General features: G+C 40.9%; 1 protein-coding gene across 1 annotated transcript in view; it reads left to right on the top strand.

Annotated features, from left to right (window-relative positions):
* The window catches only part of CDK5RAP2 (CDK5 regulatory subunit associated protein 2), a 73,253-nt gene extending 54,664 nt beyond the window's left edge, over positions 1 to 18,589 (top strand). The window contains 11 exon segments of the mRNA XM_009865395.1: positions 88 to 213; positions 4,477 to 4,593; positions 5,617 to 5,806; positions 6,012 to 6,133; positions 7,534 to 7,782; positions 9,406 to 9,489; positions 9,614 to 9,873; positions 12,135 to 12,281; positions 14,265 to 14,403; positions 17,618 to 17,664; positions 18,530 to 18,589. Of these exon segments, the coding sequence (XP_009863697.1) occupies positions 88 to 213; positions 4,477 to 4,593; positions 5,617 to 5,806; positions 6,012 to 6,133; positions 7,534 to 7,782; positions 9,406 to 9,489; positions 9,614 to 9,873; positions 12,135 to 12,281; positions 14,265 to 14,403; positions 17,618 to 17,664; positions 18,530 to 18,589 (1,541 nt within the window).
* Positions 18,590 to 20,104: the final 1,515 nt, after the last annotated feature.

Below are 20,104 nucleotides of genomic sequence, written 5' to 3'. Positions count from 1 at the left end.
AGCACACATTAGATTTGACAGGAGTACATAGTGTGAAGGAATACGATCATTGACTCTAAATAAGAAGTGGTCTCTTGGTTTATTTAGAGTTATTAATGGAGCATCTGCAAGAAATTAGAATCCTCAGACAACGCTTAGAACACTCCATAAAAACTAATGAGAGGCTGAGGAAGCAGCTTGAGAGACAAGTAGCAGACAAGGAAGTAGATCAAGGTAAGAATTTATTTCATGACAAATTAATTCCACCTTTCCTGCTTAAAGCCTGAGGGATCAAATGCTGCTGGAAATCTTCTGTGTGGGTTTTTTTTTTTTTTTTAATCCCACCTCTTTTCAGTGAGAAAATGATGTGCCTTGCTCTGAGTGCTGCTGCATCGTGAGCTCCAGCAGCAGACACAGCTTTTCCACGCGGCCTCTAGGGTGGCACAAAGGCAGAGCTGATGTGCCTCTGCCTTGAGTCCCTTGCTTGAAGTGCACCCAGTGCCCGTGCTCACATCTTCTGTGGGATACAGGGCCACTGCCCAGCCTCAAACCTGCAGTTGCACATCTTGCTAACAGACTAACAGGTAGTTTTATGACATTTGATGATGCTGTGGTTGAATTTCATACATGGTTCTGTTGTCAGCAGCCAGTCTGCTTTTTTGGGAGGTTTTTTTGTTTGATTTTTTTTTCTTTTGTGCTTAATTATTGCTTAATGTTCTTAGATTTTAGGATGTTAATCTCTTTTAATTCTCTGCCATGTCCTGCCAGGGACAGCTGCAGGAAAGGAAGCTCATTATATAAACATCATTTCAGTGGAGCTTGGGCCTGGTGTGAATATAGGAGGTGGTGCTTTGCTCTAAATTGCTTTGCTGCTATTGATCACAGTAGGAATTTTGTGGAATTGGCTTTCTTGTGCCTACTTTGTGTATACCTGTGTATGCTGGAGGTGCCTTCTCTGGAATTTTCGGGCTGTTTTAAAGCAGCTTGTGTTTACAGACAGGGACAAAATACCTGTAAGGCAGAGCCTCGGCCATGGTGTTCAGCTTGTCACTTGAATTGATTGGTGTGATAAATGTGTTCTATACAAAATGACATCCCGAGTTTTTAATGAGAAATACCTGACAGAAACTGATGGAAATTTTAACATGGAGTTGGTTTTCATTCCAAACCCTAATATAAAGCAGTGGATGAAAAATACTAAAAATAGATATGCAAATCAGAGTCACTGCTCTCTGTTGGTAGTGTTCAGCATCTTTGAAAGACAAGCTCCCTGGTGTGTTTAAAACTCTTCACGAGCAGGCAGCCAGGCTTTCTCTAAGGATGCTTTTGGAGCACCTTCTCAAGCACACCGTCTACACTTTACTCTGTTCTTGCTCTCCTTCTCACATTTCCCCTGTAGGACAATTGATTAATATGCAATGTTACTCAGCCTGGAAGCAGGCAATAAATACATACATGCTTTCCTTTTCCTCGGTTTGGCTAATATTGACATTAGATTCATTATGTTTTACATCATCCCCATGATCCATTTCTGCAGTTGTTTAAATGGAGACTACCTGCAAATGGCAGTTTGCTTTCAGGAATAATTTACAGTGATGGAAAGGTGTATAAAAAACATCCATTTCATTCATGAAGTATTTACACTGCTGGAAAGGCATAGTGTTCTCATGAAATAACCACCCTGAAACACTTCCAACTCCTTTACAGCTTCATAAAGATTCTGGCAAGGGCATCCATTAATGCAGTGGAAGTATATTTTCTTTATAAACTGTCTTAGGCCTTCCATCCGTCGTCCTGTTGCCTTAGTGCAACCACCAATGCGTGCAGGAGAAGTTTGGAAAAGAAAGGAAAACTGCAACTACCTGTTAGATCAGCTTTTTGTTTGTGTGTTTTCTTTCAGGGCTTCCTGTTTCTCTCAGCATGGAAGATCTTTTTCATGTTATCAGTTATGTATATTCTGTCTTCTAGTAACGATGTTCCTTCTTTCCCTAACAGAATGGGCTTTTTTTGACTTTAAGTGTAAAAACAAGTTCCTAGATGAAGATGAAGCAGAATTTAGCTTTGGGACATAATAATTCAAGACTCTTTTCACTTTTAACTTACTCTCCTTAGTTTGTTTTCCTCTAAAAATCAAAGCCAAGTTGTAACGTACTAAGTTGTTGATGAGAGCCTCTCAGATTCATGGGTTACTGAGTTGTTTGTTCAACCAAAGTTAATGCAGAGTTATTCTTGTCAGGTGATTGTTGAATGGATGCATATACACACATCTGCCCACTATTTTTGCCATGCTGTTTTTAATATTTAGATTCTCTAAGTATTTAAATGCCTCTGGGCTTCTAGTATTCTATAAATGACTCAAGTGCTAGTAATGACTACATCATTACTGCAGAGCTGAGGTTTGTAGTGCAAGTAAAACTAAAATAATGGCTTCAAACATGTCAAATGTTAGGCTTCAAAATAAAATCAAGGTTTAATTTTGAGTTTCCTAGGTTTGAATGTTACTAACAGCAGTTAACATTCAAAAGGGTTTTTTGTTTGCTTTTTTTAAATCCAGAAGTAGCTAATGCATCTACTCAGACTTCTCCTCAGCTTTAGTATGCCTTTATTTTGCTTTACCTGGGAATGAATGTTTCCTCCCTTTTTGCTGCGAATTTCAGTAGCGCCTGTCTTTCAGTCTGCGCTTCCTTTGAAGCCTCCAAGATACGCTTCCTTCGCACTCCCCTTTTCAGCACAAAACATAATGAAAACTCAAGTGTATTGCAATTGTAGGCCCCGATGCTCCACTTTACTCTGGCTAGATGGACCTCTGCGTCTGTGGAGAGCATAATTGATGTCAGCAGGGCTCTGCACAGAAGCAGTCGTCTCAGTAGTGGGTCAAATTGCAGGATTGTGGCATTATTACCACTGGCTCTGCATTAGCCCTTATTATGTAAGATAACTAATAGTTATATTCTAAAGCCTTTCAGTGGAACTGTGATAGCATAACTTTTCAAATAGGATAAAGCCAGGTGATGGGCAATAAATTAAATTAGAATCAAGATGAGACCATCAAGCCTTGCCACTTGAAGTTGAATTGCTTTGTTAAAGTCTGAAAGGGAAAAGGCTTTTGAGTTCACATAGCTACTTCAACTCTTTAACATATAGATAGTAAAATGCCATTAGTGCCAGGCTTCTAGAGCTTTTGAGTCTTTCAGTAGCGACAAGAGGTGCATATCATGGCACACTACATCCCAGTTAGGTAGTAACTAACCTTCAACTGGGATTACAATAAAATGAGATTACTCAGAGGAAGTGCAGCACATCAAATTGAATTGAACTGCCAGAGCTGAAAGGCATCCTCCTCATACATTCAGCTAATTTTTTTGCCAGCTGGTTGTTTCTCTATTAACAAAATAGTTGACACTCATGTAGTTATGTTGAGCTTTAGAGCGTAGCAGATACTGGGATAACCGATCAGCTGAAAAGTACTTTTAATAGTCATGTTAATTCCAGTGGTTCTTGAAGTGTTTTACTGCCTATAAGCAGGCAATAACAATTACTTGACTTGCATTCAGAGGCAGCCACCTTGCGAGTCGAGTGTGACACTTACAGACTGTGCTGTAACCTACACTTCGCTGGGGGCTGAGTTGCATAAGTACAGTACGTGGTAAGGATTACCCAGGCTGGAATCTGACTGGTTACGTGATTTAAGACCAGCACAATAAGATCAGTAGGATTCATCACCCTTAAGTTTCTAAAAATCAAGTGTCTAGATCTGTGCTGGTCACCCAAAACTTCTCACGGAGGCACTGGAGAGACGTACGTCTCTTTGGACAGGGCCTCTCACCTGCGGAGAGGTGCGTGGAGGGTATTTTGGATGAGTCGCCGATGGCTATTGGTGGTTCATCACACCGGCTCAGTTATCTAAATTTTAGATACCCAAACTTAAGAGGGAAGGATCTTCATCCTTGTGATCGTAAGTGGGTTCTCAGTTTGTAACCAGATGCAAAGACAGTGGCTCTGGCACGGTAACGAGTCTCTTGCCACACTAATTGCATTTTCTTCTGCATTAACCGCCGTGCACTAGGTGGTAGAATCAGGTGCTCTTCTGCACGGATGTCATTATGTACAAGAGTATGAACAGAGCAAGACTGAAATATCTGGTCAACTTTGCTACAGTTTGCATTATTTTCAAAGCATAGCAATGTCTCCAAACACCACTGCATTTTCTCCTCTTGGGATATTAGCTGATAGGTAAAGACTGCCAGGGATAATTTTGCAATTTTGGTAATGGTTGCCCAGCAGTGAGAGGTACTTGTGATTCAGGGCTTTGGATTACTTGGCATTGACCTCAGCTGCCTTTTAGTCTGTAGGGATAACCTTCAAAATATACAGGGAAGAAATAGCTTTCATAACATGTTTTTTTCTGCAATTTTTTAAATTGTTCTTGTCTGAAAAGTTTAATCTTTAATGACCTAGAGATGACTCATAAATCATCTTTTATGTATATATTTATAGGTCCTGCAAACATTTTTATCCATGGCACAGAGCAGCATAATTCCCTGACTTCTGAAATACATTTCCTCAGGAAGCAAAATCAAGTTCTGAATGCCATGCTAGCAAAAGGATCCAGAGGTAAAAAACATAAAACTGTGCTTTACAGTAGTTTGCAACTCCTTCCAGATCTGAAACCAATAAAATATTAACAGTCCATTCATTAAACTGTCTTAACCATTTTTCCCACCGTGGAAATTCCCCCAAAAGCATTCAGACTGGGGCTAACAGAGGTAAAGCAGTAGCAGTAATGCTGCTTCTTTCTGTTTATTTGTAGCATTTTTCATTTGATATTCGCGCTCCTTTCTCCATTCCATTTCGATTCTTTTCATACATTCTGTTCCTCTTCCCCCTGTGCCTTTTATTACCATTTTTGTTCTTTTTCCCCATGCTTCCAGTTTGAATTCCTCTTGGAAGAAAAAAATAAAAAGGCAAAAAAAGCCATAGAATGACTTTATTGCTGAAAATGAAACCATTGAGTACAGACGAGGTGCAAAGGGAAGTAAACTAATTACCTTTAGGTTCTGAAGTCTGCCACAGATGCTTGACTGGACAGGTTAAGTCATGTTTTTTGGAAACTTCAGAAGAGAACAGAGCAGAGGGAATCCATTTGAAAATATTTATCCTCTCGAAGATGAATTTTAAACCTTCCTGATTTTCACAACTGTAGAGAGAGGATATTAAAGTCTTCCCTCTTCATATCCCCCAAGAAAACCAGTTCACCAGCTGGGTTCATAAAAACAGATTAAGACACATTTAGGTTATAAGTCTCCATATTTTCAGACCGTTTGCCTAAAAGTTCATTGCCTGCTTTGGGATCCTGCAGCCACTAGTTGGTGAATAGCATCCTTCTGACCAAAATCCAAGAGATGTTGGGGGTATGTAAGACTCTACGATGTTTTTTTATTGAGTCCTGCTCAATGTTGCCTGTTACAGAAACTGCATTTGGAAAAGTCATTAAAAAATTGGATTACTGAAATCCTAAAGCTCACAAGAGCAGCTTTTACTTTCTGACAGTCTCTGGAAAAAGCTAATTTTGTTAAAAAATCATAGCTTTAGTGGGTTGTGGGCATTGCAAGTACCTTGCATTTCTTCTTGTTTCAGATAAACAAAAGGAAAACGAAAAGTTAAGAGAATCTCTCTCTAAAAAGAACGCAATCATTGAGCATCTTCATGAAGATTATGAATGCATCAAGAGAGAAAATGACAGGTTGCAAAAACAAATTGGCCGAAAGGAAGATGAAACCAGATATTTGACATGTCAAATTTACAGCAGTCGTAATGAATTAAACAGGTATTGATTCTGTCCACCTTTTGACGTTAATTTAGAGAATAAAATTCTCAATGCGACAAGCACATAGCCATTAACATTAATGAGATGCATAGATAGGTTCAAAAGGCAAGGGAAGAATTGTAGAGGCAAGGGGAATGGATTTTAAATTTCGACACGAAGTGTAAGAATTTAACTTGTAACTTACCCGTTTCTTGGGGCTTAACAGGTTGCAAACAGAAATTAATGTAAAGCAACATCAGCTCTCTGAGAATGAGAAGTTACTGCAGTCGCTCCGAACCGAGATCAAGGTTTATGAAAAGTTGGAAGAAGCAAGAAGGAAGAGGACAGGTACAGATGCACAACTCTTTCTATACCCTCAGCCCTTGCAACCCTTTCCTCTCTGAATATGTCAAAGGACTGGAGGGCGAGGTCACCGTTTTTTCTTTTCTGCTTGTGTCTGCTGCGCGAAGGAGAACTGACAACTTGATGATAAAATGCTGCTTTTTACTTAGCGCTGTAGCTGTGAGGTTGAGATGCGTGATATGTTCTGACTGGGCACACCCGAGTTTCCTTTATCTTTTTAGCGAAGCTAAAACCAAATACTGAAGACGCAGTGGCTCAGGCTGGATAAGCTTCATGGGGACCATAGGTAGTTACTTGTCACCTGAATAGCTGCTGCTGCGTCCTCACAGGTAGTGCTTCCTCAGGTAGCCTGTACTTTCTCTTGTCTGAATTTGAGGGTAGTGTCCCCTTCCTCAGGCCGGGGGCAGGTGCTGGCACTGCTTTCTGAAGGAGATGTTTAATAATTTCCTGTCTCCTTTTCTGTCACTAAAGGTGAGGGGTAGGAATGAGACCTACGTGAATTCTTCCTGCCCCTTTTAAGGAAGCTGTGTCACCACGCAGCAGTTGGTCTGGTCGGGTAAAAAAGCAGCAGGCTGTTCAGTGCTGCAGACCTCTTTCAGGATCCAGCAAATTTATGATTTAAAGTTCTTGTAAAAGTTGATTTATTTTTTTTTCCTCTTGCTGCTTTAAGTAGTGTTCCCTGCCATCACTGTATTTCATGCCTAGCTGCAGCGGGAGGAACACTGTTGGCATAAGGCTTTAAGCCCAAAGTTGGCTCAAGGATGGAAGTTAAACCTCCTTGCAGAACTGGTAATGTAATTAGAGAGTAGCAGCACCCTCCTGCTGCAGTTGAGCCCCTTCCCACTGTCTGGGGAACAGTTTGATTTCAGCGTGAAAGAACGTGTGAATTGTGTGTGTACTGACCTCCTCCTATGAAAAGACAAAAGCCCTTGCTTTTTTCAGGTTCTGATTCATTTCTCTAGTTGCCAGGTGGTCAGTATTTTCTTTTACCTTCTGCATAAAAAATTAGTTTCCCCATTCTACTCCATCCCTCCTCCACACTCCAAGATTACCCATTCCTTTTTCCTTCCCCTAGCTGTACATTAATGCACTTGAAATTTTGTAAATCCTCTTCATTCTCTTTTTATTTTTTTTTTTGCTTTTGACATGAGACTTATTAGTTTTTATGGACAAAGTGAAAAATAATTTTCAGCTCTTCAGATCTTTTGAGGGTAGAAACAATTAAGACATGCTTTTTTGTCAAACCATTATCTTAATGCTGTTTGTAGTTACTTCTTAATAGTGAGGATAACACTGGCTATAATTTACTTGCTCAGCATTCCGATAATGGCTAATACTATTTTAATTGTTTGAGATGTTAAGTGTTTCTTCTGAAACTGCCTCAGATCCCAGATGTGATGCATCAGAAGAATTCCGAAAAGATCAGAATAATCCGCTTGACTTACGTGAACTATTGACTGAAATACAGAGCTTGCGAGTGCAGCTTGAACGAAGCATAGAGACAAGCAAGTCTTTGCATGAAAAATTAGAGGAACAACTTGCAGGACGAAAGGCAGAGGAAGTGGGATCACTATCAGCTGGAAATATCAACTATCTTTTCAAACAAGAACCTCAGCACTCTGCAGGAACGAGCGGTACGGTGCCACACAAGCTTTTGTTACTCTGTAGAACCTGCGCCTTGTTCTTTAAAGATGCTCTTAAAGCCTTTTGCAACAGCCGCTGCGCGTTCGGGAGCTGCCCGTCAGCCTTTCGCGTCCCTTTCCTGTTAGAGCTCGGGGTGCTCAGGGAGGTGAAACGCCCGCTGCTCTGCCTTAGAGCCTCCACCTGTCACTCCCTTTTTGTTCAAAAAAGCAGTTGCAGGCAGTCGCTGGGATGGAAGGATGCCTACATTAAATTGCCATAAATTTTGCTTACCTGGAGGTTCTTTTTTTAACGCAGAGCTCTGTAGCGTTCGCTAAGGGTGAGTGTGTATTACTCAGAAATGATCAATAGGTGCACTGAACGTTCTTTGTATAAATCAGTTGTGCCCTTTTTGCCCTTGAGGTATATTTTACCTTTATTTCAATCTCTGTTAAGTGGTGCTGGTTTAGCACATCAGGGAAAATGCAGTGTTTACGCTCGGGGTTAGATTATTGTCCCAATATAGATGCACGTGGGATACAGAGGGCACGAGAATGTTCTTTCTCGCTGCTTTCCATCCTTTCAGCATAAAGCCACCTCTCTGATTGCCTGTACAGGTATACATCATGTTATGAGAACCAATAATAACGGGGCTTTTGGGGTCCATACACTTCACCTGAGCATGTCTACCTAAATCTTACACGCCACACAGAGCAAGCAGCACCAACCAGAGGATTAGTGCGAGAGCTCTTGAGACACAACAGGGGTTTTTTACCACCTTAATTCCAATCAGAATCGCACTTCAGATGAAATGCCTAATGAGCATAACTCTACACTACTCTGTACAAGTAAGAAAGATGCTGAATGTAGCAAAAACCGTTTACAGGTTGCTACCATTCTCTGTGCGCTTCACACTGCAGCACTAAATTACAGTTACGGGCTCCTTTTGGGCATGGTTCCTTAGGGCCAGTCATGATCAAGGAGGTGTGGAACAGCTATGGTGGGGAACCTGTACCGCCAGCATCCCCAAATTGCATTTGTTCCTGGTTAGTTTCTCGATAGAATCCTGGATATTGCACTTGATCGCATCAGGTAATAAACAGGAGCTGGCGAAGCTGGTTATCGCTTTAAGAAAACGGGCAAGAAAGACTCCTTGGAATGTCAACAGCTGAATCTGGTATCTCTTTTAGATGTACTTTCTCTTTACTTACAGGTATTTAGGAATAGTAAAGATGCCTTTACTTACAGGTGTGCAGGGAATGTGGAATATCTAAAGGGGGCAATATAAACATGATCGTTGGCATGGTATAGCTGTGGAGAGTGTCATGCTTTTTGTGGAGTTAATGAGAAGCTTACATTTGTTGATTAAAGTATCTCCGTTGGGATGTCTTTTAGATTTTCTGACTATAACTTGATTTTGAGAGATATCTAGAACTTTGAGTAGATGTTAAAAAGCTAAATGTAGATAGATACCAGAAGATACGTGGCATTGTACTAGAAAATTAGCGGTTTCCTTGCTTCCTGACTCCAAGTGCAGCCTCAGCAAAAAAAGGGAACAGAAGTAGAGCTAGGAATTTTTTTTTAATGCATACTAACTTCTACTGATATCCTCTTCCTTATCCTGTTTTCATATATAGAAAATCTTTGCAGATGCCCTGCTGCCAGCAGAAACATTTGCGAGCTGCAGAAGCACGGACGTTGCATTTCACTCGCCAAAACAGGTGCTTAAACGTGTGTGTTTTCCATATCCCAGACTCGCTGTTTGAGAGAAGTTGTGTCAATTAGTTCTCCATGTGAGAATAAGAAACCAAAACAAAACCAACCCAAACTATTTTTCTGTCCCAGGTACGCACTCAGCCTCTAAAGACGATGTGGACAGCACTTCCCACTGCAGCAGCACTTCATCTTCCAGCACGGCGTGTACCCCTCGCCTTGTGCCCGGCCACCGTATGTGGGCGGACAAAAACGGGCGCCACGTTCTCGGCTTGATTGAGGATTATAACGCTCTTCGGAAACAGATTTCAGAAGGGCAGCAGGTTTTAGCACAAATGGAGATTTCTATAAGGGAAGTCACCGGGACAAAACCACAGGAGGCTGGAATAAAGGTAAAGGGAAAGCTGCTAAAGCGGGGGGAGTTTTACCTGGAGGTGCCAAATAATGTGGGTTACAAAAGCCAAGAAGGAGGTTAATGGTGCAGCAGGCACCATTAACTGAATAACTGTCAGGACACCCCAGCACAGACCAAGTTTCATGTAGATGTGGGCACCTATTTGTGATTCTGGGTCAATGAGGCTACAGATAAATTAGTTAGTTCTGGCCCTTTAAATAGGCACTCTCACTTCTACTTGCAACTTGAAATGAGATGAAACTCCTAGCTTTTAGGATGGGAAACGGTGATTGTTACACTGAAAATGATTAAAAATGCCAAACAACAACAACAAATATTCCCAGACAAAACTCCAGAATGCTTTAGAAAGGGCTTAAATTAGTGGTATGTCTTAGTAACCTAAGGATAAAAATAATTAAGGAGATTTTCATGTAATGAAAGCTTGGGATAAACCCAGGACATACGAGACAGTTAAACAAGATCTGATAGCTGATAAAATTCCCCACTTACTCTATTCAGCCCTTTAGTAACACCAGGTGGTAACTGTACGTTAACGAGGGATGTATGCTAATGAGGGAGGTTTCATATTAGGGAAGCTTTTTAATATTTTTTGTCTTCCTGGTATCAGTTGAACATTTTAGCAGTATCAGTAGCTAGTCTAGAAACTTGAATATCTCACTAATGATCAAATATCGTCTTCTACGATATAGTGTATCGGCCTTTGTGCATCACGTATGACACAGCGCTATCGAGTCATGGTGCTGTAGTCTTAAACAGAGTAATTCTTAAAGCATTAAAATGTTTTCCTTGGATTGAATAATATAAAACCTTGTCCTCTAGAATCAGGAGAAGAGCTAGTGTTTGCTTATGCTTATTTTTTCTTATTTAATATTGTTAATTTCTGGATAAAGTTCATGATAGCATATTTGGGCTGGATTGAATAAGACAAGTCTGCCTACAAGCTTCAACAAAAGGGAAGGAACAATCTGTCTGTGTCTGTGGTGGCTAATAAGGAACCAAGAAACTTAAATTGCAACAGGAAAGGCTTGGATCAGGCATTTAGAACATGCCAGTGGTAAAAATAATGAAACATAGGAATGAAGGGTGCTCAGAGACACTGTTGTTGGAGGCACTTTTAAGAAAAATTATGTGAATGTTTGAAAAATTACGTGTAAGGCTTTCTGCCCTTAAGTGGCTATTGAAGGTCCTTTTCACCCCTATGATTTTTTGATAGTGTAAATGTAAAAAGCATGCTTACTGCTCCTCAGAAACCAGAAGGTCTTAACTGGATGAATTCATGCTACTTACTTTTCTAGTTATAATTAGTAATTATCTTCAACAATTCTGAAATTCTTTTTGTGGTATCACATGTGTGCTCACACAGTAAAATGATGTCTGAATGGCACTTTAGACTCTCTGAAGTATCATATATTTTCAAATGACCTAGTTAAGATACTGAAAATGACTGAGAAAGTAATCTCTCTAAGTTCTTAACTTGTTTTGTTGGTGTAAAGATAAAAGCAGTAAGTTTCACGATTTGCAGTTTCCTATCAAGCTTTACATCGCTGGAGTTTCAGACTACTTAGCAAATGGGATATTTTATGTGACAGGAGGATTCTGGTTAGACAACAATGCTAAATAAATATTCAAATGATATGCTGCACGGGGCAGGGACTGTGAATGCTTTTCTTTCATTACCCTTCCCCCTTCTGTAGCACCACTGCTTTGGTAATTCATTGCTCCCCTTGCATTCTTTCCCTCCTTTATTTTACATTTATGCAATTCCTTCAATTTGGTTTTCTCATTTGTCAGCAGAGGAAAACATTTAATGCATGTCCTGATAGTTATTTTAGCACTAAATGGAACAGTTTAAAGGGCCTGCTAAGGAAGAAACATCTATATTGCTTGAATTGATGTCTGTAATCATTTGACTTTCAAATGACACAACACGAAATGCAAATGGAGAAAGAAGAGAATTGCCGACTAGTACCATGTGGTATAGCAAATCTAGTAAATATAATTTAGTATTAATCGTGGTTATTGATTAAGATAAATCCCCCTCCCTTCCCGAAATTCTTGGATAATTTAGCAGTCTTTGTAAACTAACAAATTGCCTTCTGTGGCACACGCTAGCTGTGCACGTTGTCTTAAATGTGAACTGGAAAAAACATACCAACTTGATTTAAATCATCGGTTGAGATCACATTATCATCACGTTTTAAGCAGAAAATAGAACGTGTCTCTAATCCTCTGCTATAGGTACCAGACCAGGCATCTCTGCACAGCTTTTCCACAAATACTCACAGAGTACAGCAGATTTTAGAAGAGGCTTCACGTTTACTGAAACTTCTCTGGAGAGTTTCCCTCCCGCTGAAAGCTGCACACGGTGCTGCTCACGGCGCTCAGGTACTGCTCGGTTGCATTCTGGATTTTTTGTGGTGGGTTTTTTTTGTTGGGTCGAGGAAGATGCACCAGTTAGGAATGCGTCGTTTGGGAAAATCTTTTGGAAAACCTTGGACCCAGGATGCCCACTCTCTGAACAGTGGATTTAGTTAGCTCTCCCCACTGAAGGGTGAGGCTGACCGTGTGCTGGCTTTCCATCCCGATCGTACTGCGTGACTGCGAATTTACTGACAAAACTCTTTGTATTATTAAAGATGCACTCTGTAACTATGTTACCTGGATTCAGGAAACCTAAGCAGGTGGCAAATGTTCTGCTTCGACAAGAAAAAGGTTTGGACTCCCTGTTATAGAAGTAAATTCAATTTGGTTATGAATATATTGCTAACAACAGAAACTTCAGCAACTTTGATGTGATCTGAGCTACATTTTCCTTTTACCTTTTTTTTGATGCGTAAACTGTAAAACAGGATGTGTTTTCAGAACTGTGACAAAACTCCAAGATGAGTTTTATAACATTTTAACTAAAAAGGATTGCACTATGCAAATGAATGGAAGTAAACTGAATGGGGAATTAATTATTTAGATTGTCATACCACCACCACTCAGTAAAGAAACTGTTTCAAACCCTGGCTTTAAGATAAATCTAAAGTGTTTTCACTGAGGTTTTTGTATGTTTGTCTTAAGGGAGGCAGGGTGTTACTGGGGAAAAATAAACACACAATTTTAGGAAAGGAAACATTCTGTATATAATTTTAATAACATTTTTGTTGTTATTTTCTAGTATCCCTAAACGTGTAAAATCACAAAAGCAGTAAGAACTAGTTGTACTGTCTAATATTTCACTGATACTTCAGGTCTCTGTTTGGGATGTCTTGACAAGTGTGTGTCTGCCATTTTTATCCTCCTGTGTGTATTCTACGTAGACAGCTAAACGCTGGCCTGGATTGCAGGGTCTGAACACACCGTGCCCACACACGGGCATTCCAGCATGGGGGTGGTGTGCCTCGTGCTGTCACAGAGATCGAAGCCTTCCTGATCTGCATCAGTCTCTTCTCCAAATCTGACCCCAGTGTGTAGGAGATCTGAGTTCCCAGGACTGCTCCTAATTACAGTCTAGTAGAATCTTTTCTAGAGCTCGTTATCAAACATCCTGAGGTCTTAAGGACATTAGATTGCTTCATGCAGTATGTGAAAGAATATCTCTTGAAGCTCAATTCTAAAAGCTGCTCAGCATTCACTGCCTTCTCTTCAGCCCCTCAGGAGTTGTGAGTAATCGGTTCTTCTGAAGAGCTAAATTCTAGGGGTGAATTCCAGAAGATGCTGTTGTTTAACAAGTGGCACAACAACAAGAAAAATGTATAAGCTTAAGTTTCCATGAGGCTCTGAATCAGTCATAGCAGCAGACTGTGTCAGGGCTACTCACTGTCCTATTTTAAAAGATACTAAGCATGACGTAAGTGGAATTGGTGGTGAAAACTGAAACTTAAAGAATGATGCTGTCAAATAATTTTGCAATAAAACTGTCCTGGTCATTTGTACACCTTTCAGCACTTTGATAAAGGCAGCATCAACTATTAACACAGGAGAAGGAAGATGGAAGATCTGAACCTGACAGACAGGACACTTGGCATCGCACTGGCCTTCCTTGTATTTTCTAGTTGAGGAGGTGGGAGAGAGAAGAAAGGGATAAAAGTTTAGAAAAAAAAATAGGCACTGGTGTTAAGACTTTTCTCAAACTAGCAGGAAAATTAACTGCACCAAAAAACAGCTGAAGAATTGTAGTTGTCTCTTGGCAGATGCCATAGAAACATGCCACTGGGGATGGGAACACGGAAGGACAGGCACTCAGTGATGTTTCACTCCTTTAAGTTGTTCATACTCTATAAGAAAGCTTGAGGGCTCTTGTACAAAAGAATTTAGCAATTCAAAATGTACAAAGTACTTTTATATAATACTTCAACGTAATATTTTCTTCTCTCAATTTAGGATGAAGGTATGAAAGCAGAAATATTTAGATTACGTAAGAAACTGTCTGAACAAGAGAAGAAGTTACATAGCACGGTGAAACGCTTGCACTCCACAAAGCAGCTGAAGGAAATCATGGAGAAAGTCATCATTGAGCAGTGTAAGTGCACGCTTTATTACTGGTTCTTGTTTTTATTTTTGTAATCTGTGGCTACCTCTAACACTGGAGAAACAACAAGATGAATATAGGCACCCTTTTTTTTGTAGTTGCTTTAACTTGTGATTTCTTTTGCGCTCTCAGTTGGGGACAACCCATTTGTGAGGTTCAGACTGGGCAGAACTAATGGAGCCTCATCCAAATGGAAGGAAGTTGCCCAACTACAAAAGCCTGCGTAGAATATCATGAGAATTAGTTCAGGGTTTCACACAACCCTCTGGTAATGTGTCAATCCATGCAGCTGCCACTAATTGCCACTAATTACTTGAGTTATTCCCTTTCATTTACTGCCATTCCTCAAAGTTTTCAGCTCCTGACAGAGGGAATGTTACTGCAGACCATCCCAGCCAAACTTTCTGACGTTGTCCTTCTCAAAATTGTCATGTTGCCTCAGTTTTGATAAATGTGGAATTGGGCTTTTAGATTTTCTGAGGTGCTTGTCTGTTTAGCTGAATACTGGGAAAAGCCAAAGCAGCAGCGCTATACCAGGTTGAGAAGTGCAAGATAATGGAAGGCTCAGAACAGGGGAAATAAAAGCTTACAATGAGTCAATTTTTAAAGAAAAAATTGTGTGTGCTGTGAAATGATGTTTTACCCTTAGCAGCCGTATCTAGAAAATTATCTGGAAACGTAAGAACGAGCAGGACAGGGGCTGTACCACAGCTGTTAAGGCAGTTCCCTGTCTGCAGAGATCCAGCTCTTTTGCTTTAGAGTTTAATCTCTGATCAGAAGAGATTTGACTGGAGCCTACCTCTTCTCTACCTTCCGGCAATGGCAATATGTGTATTGCAGGAGGAGATTTTCGTTTTCTTCTTAAAAATCTAACCTTGCCTTAAATGACCCGTTAGTCTATGCTGGAATGGCATTTGTGTTTCTAGTAATTCATCTGGGCTGTAAAATGTTACACATCAAACCAAGTGAAGAAAATGGCCATAATGCTTTAAGTTCCTCAGATCATTTAAATGCAGTGTAGAGGAATAAATGTTGTTTTGCTCAGTAGTCTGTAATGGTACATGTATCTTATGGTACACGTATCTTCTGCCTGCAGATTTATTTTTTTTTTTAGACATTTATGGTTTGGTCTTTGGTCGTTCCTTTCAGAACTGTTGCGTTAAATGATATACAAGTTACTTATATTAAATCCCAAATTATATTTTGTGCAGGTTTTAAGATAGCTCATTTTGGGGTTGTTGGATAAAAATCAAAACTATTATATTAGGTCCGACCAAATACTATCTCTGGGGTAGATTTACTGGTTTAGTTTGGTCAGTTCCTGCTTCCAGTGATGTGTCAAACATTCTGGGTAATTTCAGAGCTGGGCAGAGTATAAATCCACAGAGATTTTTTTCCCTTGTGGCCAAAATATTATCTCCACGCCTTTCAAAAAGAAAGCAATACACCTCTCCCTTGTTTTGCTCACTCCTTTTCAGAGCATTCAACCTCATCTGAACTAGGTCCTAACGGACTGAAGCCTGCATTTTCTGAAATCTCCTTAATGCACAGCACCACCCGCCTTGCAGCAGCTTCGCTGTTGCTGTCACAGCCTCGAAATTCTCTTCATGCACTGAATTTAATATCTTTGATTTAGAAAAATCTAGTTTGCCAGGTGAAATGAATTTACTAGCAGAGCTCTTTGAGCAGAGAGCGCTTTGCTGCACAGAGAGACCGAGATACGAATTTCTCTAAGTTCCATTGATTACGGGAATTAGGGATGTCAAGTTACCTTCGCCTTAAAGAGCAATTTCAGAAATGTTTCTAAATTGCATCTGTACACAAATTCCTGACCAAGCAGACAACAAACCTGGTGGATCGTATGAAGCTGCTGGATTTTGTTAGGATGCTTAACGCTTGTTTGTGATGTTTTCTTCCTTTCTCCTTTTGCTAGTAAAAAAGCAAAGGCATTGCAGTAGGTGACCTTGCCTGTTCTCATTCTCCAAACATCCCGCTAGCTGGCCACTCCACTGAGGATATTCAGGTTCCCTCTTTTATTTAGTTGAGCATTCCTAAATGTATTTAGAGGCAGAGACTGAAACATCCTGGTGGCTCAGAGTCTTCTCTGTGCTTTGTCTGGCAAGTGAACTCATTGCTTATAAAACCTCATCTAAACCTCTGAACATGTAACAATGCAGTGCCAAATTGCAGTAATCTGCCAAGGGTATAATTATCTCATGACAGCTCTACCCTTGGAGTTGTTGGGTTCTTATTATTGCAATGAAAAATATTTATTATGGCTAAACTGTTTATTTTTGAGACCAGAATATTAAATTGGTACTTGCGAAAGGTATTTTTCAGCAGCTACGGAGCTGACACGGATTAGAGAATCCTATATTCAACCTGACGTTTCTAAATATCAGTTTTGTTCGGAAGCGTCCCCTCTGCCGCTCGCAGTCTTGCGCTGTCCCCACAGAGGCGAACGAATAGAGAAGGCTCAGAACCCTTCAGAGCAGGGCGCTGACGTGATTTCCCCGAAGCATATAGAGGTTGCTTTGTCCTTGAACTGCCCAAGGAGCTGCTGACTTCTTTTGCCATCTGTCCTCTTCCCGAGCCCGGCATCCCCCATAACCTCGCCCCTGCACAGTTTTTCTCCTCCTCGTGCTGACTCCACCCCCCAGCCCAAGCAGGCTACCTAATACATGAAATTTGGAGTTAGATCTTGCCCCGTCTCCCTTGAAAAGGAACAGAAAGTGTCCCTTTGGTGACAGTCGCAGGGCTCTGTTGGTAGCTGGGCTGTTAAATGTGGCCACGAGCTGCATGTGGTTTCGCGTGTACTGTTCTTGGGGTGGTAGAAAATCTGTAAAACCACGTCCCAATGTTTAGAAGTGAAAAGCAGATTGTGTGCTAGATGGGATCATAGGCTGGGGGGACAGGAAACGGCTTTCTGGTGGTGGCACTGCTCAGGACCTGCCTCGTGGTCGTCGGGGGTCGCTGCAGCTGGAGGTTTGCTCATCAGCCTCAGCTTCCTAACGGGGCTCGGGAGGGAGCAGCAGTTGTGGATTTTGGCAGCTGAGAAGTTTGAAGTGGGGGTGGGGGCTGCGTGTGACTGTCTGGTTGCTCCCTATCGTGTAGAGAGCCGTGCTTACCTTACTTAATATTTGGTCGTAAGACCTGAATACAGGGGACCACGCAGTATTCTTTTTAATCTCCTTTTTCTTTCCAGTGGTCTTAACACACGATGTCTTGAAGAAGGCTAAGGGAAACCTGGAAGTAAGTGCAATTTTTGCTTACCTTTAGTTCCCTGGTATATACTCATTAGAAATACACATTTCCATTTCAGTAGCATTTTGCAGAATTAGTCTGATGAGCTTTACGGTTTCTATCTGATCAGCAGTTTAGTGTGATAAATACTCTGCAACGTTTGATGTTTGAATTAGAGTTTTGTGACTGACCACATAAACAGCTAAACCTTTCTGATGCTTTGCCTAGATTAATATTCATGTCTGCTGTCTTCTCCCCGTAGTTTATTTTCAGCAGATCACAGTCCAACAACCTGTCTACTGAGTAAGTCCACAAAAGGCACCCTTATTTAAAGCTTGGGTACGTATTAATAACCGGTGGTGCTTTTAAAAAAAAAATACAGACCCAACAGGCAAAGCTTTTGCAGGCAGCTATTTGCTAATGCAGCGTATTAAATTAGTTTGAGTGTTTAAGTAATCACTGCTCGGATTTGATTTTCTCCCTGAGGGTTCAGCCTTTACTCCCAGAAGGATGCAATACACTTCTTGACTCCGAAATCCTGTCCTTTGCCTCACACCACGCCACTGCCATGGACTGCATTTCCTAGCCCCTCCTTGGGTTTTCTTCTAACCTTTTCCCTGAATCTCTTCTCCGCTACCTGCATCCGCAGTGCTCCTGCCCTGTTGTCTCAGCCCTACCTGAGCTAGAAAATGATGACATAGAAAAGTCTTTCTGCTTACAGAAGTCTTGGCACTTTAATGTGCAGATCTGCTGACCGCAGAAGCGCCTATTTGCTGATCCTTTTGCAGCATTAGGGTCCCAGGGCAGGGACAAATCATGTGCAGTTTAAGTACTGTAAAATAATAATAATAAAAATTATTGCTTTTCTAACCAGGTCCCAGCAGCTGAGAATCAAAAGTCGCCTTCCTATACCAGCAAAAAAAGGATTCTGTGAAAGAGAAAGTCCCACTGATGAAGACTGGTCCTGTGATTGCTTCTTTATGCCTTACCATTTATTGATGTAAAAATGGTTTTTTGGCTCTTTAAATGGAAACAGCCTTTGACCAAAAAAAAAAGAAAAAGAAATCTTTTGGTAAATGGTAAATAACTTATTTAACATTTTCTGTAATGTAGAAGATGGTTTTTAATATTTATTACAGAAGCAAGGTACTGGAAGTATTGAAGAAAAATTCCAGGTTTTTTTAAAGTTGGCTTGTTTGAAATTTTATATTTGTACTTGTCACGTTTTAAAACTGTTTCTTCTTTTAGTCAAACAGGTCCTGAAACAGTCAAGAATGTGATCCACCTTCCAAACTGTTTCTCTACTGCTAAAAGAATCTAGGTTAAAAAAAATAATAATTCTGGCAGTTGTCATTGTTTCATAGCAATGTGAGCAACGTTCAATGTTTTAAAGCATTTTAAATGTATCTGGAAGATTTTTCTGGAAGCTGCCTGATGCTGAGCTGTCTTACTGCCCTGTTAGAAACTTAGACTGATGCTAGGTCTCAAAACGTTCCTTAGACAATTAAACCGAAAAATAATCACAAATGCGTTTGTGTTTTGTTTAAAACGTCACCCTTTGAGCACTTCCTGAGCAAAGAAGCCACCTCAGATGGTTCGTTTCCGGAGTTCAGCCAAGAGGAACCCTGGCCTTGCTGGCTGCTAAGGTGCGGCAGAAGCGCTCGTCCTGGCCGAGTCGGGGTGTGGGAAGGCTGCCCTCGGAAAGCTGTAACTGGAAAACAGAATCATTAATGTTGGAAAAGACCTCGAATATCATCTAGTCCAACCGTCTACCCAACACCACCCTGACCACGCGATCATGTCCCGAAATACCACGTCTCCACTATTTTTGCCCACTTCCAGGCACGGCGACTCCACCACCGCCTCCCTGGGCAGCCCGTTCCGATGCCTCCCCACGCTTCCAGACAAGAAATTTTTCCTAATATCTAATCTGCATCTTGCTGTTGGCAAACTGTTAGCGTGTGCCCCGAGATCTGCACAGAGGGGAAAGGCGAGACACAACCAAACAGTTTTGAAATCTGTTTTTCTACTGAAAACACTGAAAATTGTTTCTTCAATTTAAATAATCTTATGGTAAGCTTTTCTCTTGCACATGGATACATCCCATAATGATGTTTTGGCAAAGCCAGAGAACCCCAGTATAAGCTACACCAAATTGTGCTCCCCTGGTGCTACCTTTTCTGTTTTGCCTTTGGTTTGAGCTGACTCCCTGCAACCTGCTCTCCACGGCACAAAGTAAACTGGGAAAATAGTTTAGTTCAACCCTAACAAGTCTGTAATTTAAAGCGATTTTTTGTTTTGTTGCAAAAGCCATGTGCCTGTTTCCGTGCTCCCTGGTACGACCGGCTGTTTGCAAGTTCACTGCAGCATGAAAATGGATTTAATGGGAGGCCCCAGAGCCTTCCTGGAGGTGGCACAGTCTGAGAAACGCCTCAGAGATCCCAACCAA

This window comes from Apaloderma vittatum, unplaced genomic scaffold (genome assembly GCF_000703405.1).
Source record: "Apaloderma vittatum isolate BGI_N311 unplaced genomic scaffold, ASM70340v1 scaffold5830, whole genome shotgun sequence".
In the NCBI taxonomy this organism is placed as follows: domain Eukaryota; kingdom Metazoa; phylum Chordata; class Aves; order Trogoniformes; family Trogonidae; genus Apaloderma; species Apaloderma vittatum.
The sequence above is the reverse complement of the archived record's forward strand: the minus strand, read 5'-3'. Positions and strand labels throughout refer to the sequence as shown.